At 39.2% G+C, this 3952-nt stretch overlaps 1 protein-coding gene across 1 annotated transcript; it reads left to right on the top strand.

Moving 5' to 3' along the window:
- The first annotated feature begins 840 nt into the window (after positions 1 to 840).
- On the top strand, positions 841 to 1571 carry LOC135710673 (uncharacterized). The gene is made up of 3 exons (XM_065233320.1): positions 841 to 853; positions 984 to 1302; positions 1367 to 1571. The coding sequence occupies exons 1-3, from the start codon at positions 841 to 843 to the stop codon at positions 1569 to 1571; spliced, it is 537 nt and encodes a 178-aa protein (XP_065089392.1).
- The last annotated feature ends 2381 nt before the right edge of the window (positions 1572 to 3952 follow it).

Genomic DNA, 3952 nt, shown 5'->3' with positions numbered 1-3952 from the left:
AACCCCATTCGAGATTCAAAGGGACTCGATAGTGTCCCCGATTCTCGAACGACGCACATCACTCGATCCCTCGTCGCCTTGACCAATCGCGTTAGTTTATCCGGAAATCCGTACTCGTGCATAATCTGCCATAGCTGATCTCGATCAATTGTGTCGTATGCGGATTTGAAATCGATGAACAAATGATGTGTGGGCACGTTGTATTCGCTGCATTTCTGCAGAACCTGCCGAATCGCGAAAATTTGGTCCGTGGTAGCGCGGGCACCCATGAATCCCGCCTGATATTGATATTGTCACCCTTTATGTAGATTGGACATACGACACCTTCCATCCACTCCTCCGGTAATATCTCCTCCTTCCAAATCTTGGAAATTACCCAGTGCAGCGTTGGACAAGTAGTTTTCAAAGACTAAGCGTACATTTTCTATGGAAAAATGCCTCAATTGATGAATCTACGCGAAACTGCACCAGTGCGACACCTAGGTTTGAAATCTAAAACCACAAAAGTGATGATGTACTAAAAAATATTCCATACGATTTGACAGCTAGCAAAACGTCATTATCATTTTCACATCATTTCCATCTGCTGGCCGACCATAACGTAGATTCATCAATTAGGTGCTGTGTGAGTGAATGCAAGCGGTGTGAGTCCTAGGCGCCTAATACATAGGTGACACAATTGGCATCTTGCAGCAAAACTATGACAACACATGCGAACTCTATGCGTGGGAATATGAACTAGTACATGGATGATGTTCGTTTGAATTCCTCTTGAGAGTGAATGGACGCAATTACAAAATCATTTATTTTCAATTAAATAAAGTTCATTTGGAGTAAAAAATGGCAAATGCAGGTAGGAAAAACATGATTGAAGTAAATGGATGCATTTCCTTTGTTGGTATAATACAAATTTGTGATAAATTTATTGTTTTGAAAACGCGCTGTTATCAAATTACAAAAGTTCACTTCCGGATTAGTTTCAGATGACTGTAGGGACGATATTAGAGTTAATATCACGTTAGTTGATATTCTCGATTATGTTGGAGATAGTGTCCGGCCAATTCGTGAAGGTTGCGCTGTGTTTGATGCAGGGCACGTTGTCTGTATAGGATATACAGAAAAAGCAGATTGCGCTGTAACTTACTGTGGCTATGTTCTGCAATCATCACATCCTGGCCAAATTCCACACAAAACGAGTCTAACCATATCAGCGGATGTATCAAAGTGGGTGTGTATTTGCTCCTGCAAAGCAGGAACTTCTCGTTGCAAACATATTATCGCGTCTATGCTGACGCTAAATCGGTAATTTTTGTATTTCTGCAATTACTAGTACTCAATAATTTGAAAGTATATTCAATATATTTAGATCGGGAAACGCGTCGTATTTGTCGTGCACCGACACAGTTCAGGCATGGGGAATCACAAAAAGTGAAAGGACAGCTCCTTGGGGTGCAAAACGGACTGACGACCTCTGCTGTGTGAACCACCCAAAGAAAATAATGCCTACGGATAAGACTATGGAAAATAACATACTGATGGAATCATTCCACCGGATTTTAAAGGGTAACTGAAAAAAAATATTATATGCTCATGGGGTTCAATATTGTTTCTTTTTACAGTGGCCAAAGAATCTGCCATCAGTAAACATCAGTTGGGAAGGCATCTTAACATTCCTTCAGTAGATCCAAATCGAGCTGTGCAATGTCGTGGTAATGGAGACGAATTCTGTGCAAAAGATGAGTTGAGATCTCTGTTAAATGGATATTCGGATGTTTTGATATCCGAAGCTCCATTTGAATCAGTTGTTGAGAAGACCTGGTACTGTGAAAACGTGGAGGCTGATTTGAAGCGAATCATAGAAATAGCAGTAGATACTCAAGAGCAGACAACCAACTATTGGAGGATACAGAGATCTATTCGGATCACCGCCAGCTCGTGTTATCAATTATATACGTATCTTTTCAACGCTGAACCTAACTGGGACAGAAAAATCAGCCGCTATTGGAGCATGTCGAGTATTAAAACTGCTGCCATTAAGTATGGGAAGGATAATGAGCCAAAAGCCTACGCATGTTATAAGCGGAAGCGTAATCCATTGATTAAAAAGTGTGGATTGGTAGTAAAGCCTGGTGAAAACTGGTTTGCTGCATCACCAGATGGTGTTGACCCGTTGGGCAACGTCATCCTTGAGATCAAATGCCCTGTAGCAGGAGAATTAGGGACAGTAGTAGACATTGAGAACAACGCAACCGTTAAAAAATATGTTAGACGCTGTCCAGCAACTGGCCAACTAAAGCTGAACAACAATCATTCATATTACTGTCAGGTTCAATTAAACATGTGGGTTCTAAACAGTCAAAGTTGTGATTTTGTGCTGTATTCTGTCTTGGAAGACGACTTTTTATTGATTTTAGTTGAGTTTGATAAATTATTCGTTGAAAATGTAGTCAATGGATTAAAGGGGTTATATTTTACACGTATGTTGCCAAGTTTGGTTACTCACGACACACCTCAAATCAGCACTTAAGATTTGTGTTTGTCCGTGTAAATTGAAACCAAGTGACAAGTGAGAATTTATGTTACATTGAAAGCTCATGTTCAATAAGAAACAAAATAAAATGTATTAATTTTAAATAAAAAACATATACTATGTTGTCCAAACAACCCACACAGTGCAAACAAAATATATTGGGATTCCATCAGGCCTATTGAAGTGAAAAAAAAACGAAACGCTTAAATTTTTATTCCTTATACTATTAATTTACGCATACTTACCTACAAAACCACCGCTAAACATTTGTTTGATTTTTGCATATAATTTTTGTTTCAAAATCTATTAATAATGTTTAAAAATTATTGAACAACTTATTTGTACAATACGTCTTAAATACGATATTCATCTTCGGTAGATTAGTAATTGAACTGTGGCTTGTACTCAAAATTCATTTCCGTGGCTGATATACTAGCATAGTGTCCTGTAGCTTTTCGATTGGTGTAGATACATGACAAAGTCAGCAATGATTCAGTCCGCCTCTGATTATTCGACAAATTGAAATCCTATCAGGATGAAGCCGACCAACGTTACAGCGTTCGTATCGGCTATGTCTTGGTCATACACTGGACCAAATACCATGAATCCTCACCGAAAGTCTGCATCCGTGAGTACGAACAGAGAGCAACGTTGTCTTGCAAGGAGAGAATTGATTTGTACAGCGCCGATATCTGCACGCAGTGCTGGCTCCCTTTGCGATCAATTGACACGTTAAATTACTAGAATAAAGATTTAATTCAGAACAAACATTCGTAATGTGAATAGCTGACATTACCTTGATACTTACTATAGATGCATTGGTTGAATGCATTTTAAACCTCTCCACATCCTTGTTGATAGATGGCACTGTAAGCAATCATATAGTACGCCTTTGATTGAGCTTCCTCCAGGGCATATAGCACCCAACGTTCCACCAATTATCTGCAACTATTGAGGATTTTCACCGCCAGCATCCAAGACCATCCGAGCGACCATCAACAAAACGTGGCGTTGACATCTGAGGAGTAAATCGATTTGTACTGCGCCAAGTACATATCGTAGTGTTGGTTTGATTTGCGATTGATTGTGATTTCTAGAAAGAAGATTCGATTCAAAACATCGATTAGCAATCCAAATTGTTGATCTCACCTTGATTACTCCTTTAATTTGATCCAGAGAAATTGATTTCAAGTCCGATACCTTCGCGTTCTGCCGCGTTGTTACTAATTGCAGTTCAGTCATCATAGCGTAGAATATTTTGGATGGAATCTTGGTTAACATCTGGAGTCCGATTGTTATTCACTGTAGCACTTGTTGGTTGCAGCTAAAACTGATCAGCTCCAAAAATACAAAGAGTATAATAAAAGTGCACGCTTAAGTCAAATCATTTTGTTGTTTTCGCAGCACTTATTTCTTGCTGCA

The sequence above is a fragment of the Ochlerotatus camptorhynchus genome, unplaced genomic scaffold (genome assembly GCF_037179485.1).
Source record: "Ochlerotatus camptorhynchus isolate MF236.1 unplaced genomic scaffold, CSIRO-AGI_Acam_v1.1 ptg000401l, whole genome shotgun sequence".
Taxonomy (NCBI): Eukaryota; Metazoa; Arthropoda; class Insecta; order Diptera; family Culicidae; genus Ochlerotatus; species Ochlerotatus camptorhynchus.
Note: the sequence above shows the minus strand (reverse complement) of the source record. Positions and strands in the feature narration are given on the sequence as shown.

Coding starts and splice junctions, on each gene's coding strand:
- LOC135710673 (XM_065233320.1), top strand. Junction 1,303..1,366: donor TCTATGCTGACGCTAAATCG/GTAATTTTTGTA, acceptor CAATATATTTAG/ATCGGGAAACGCGTCGTATT.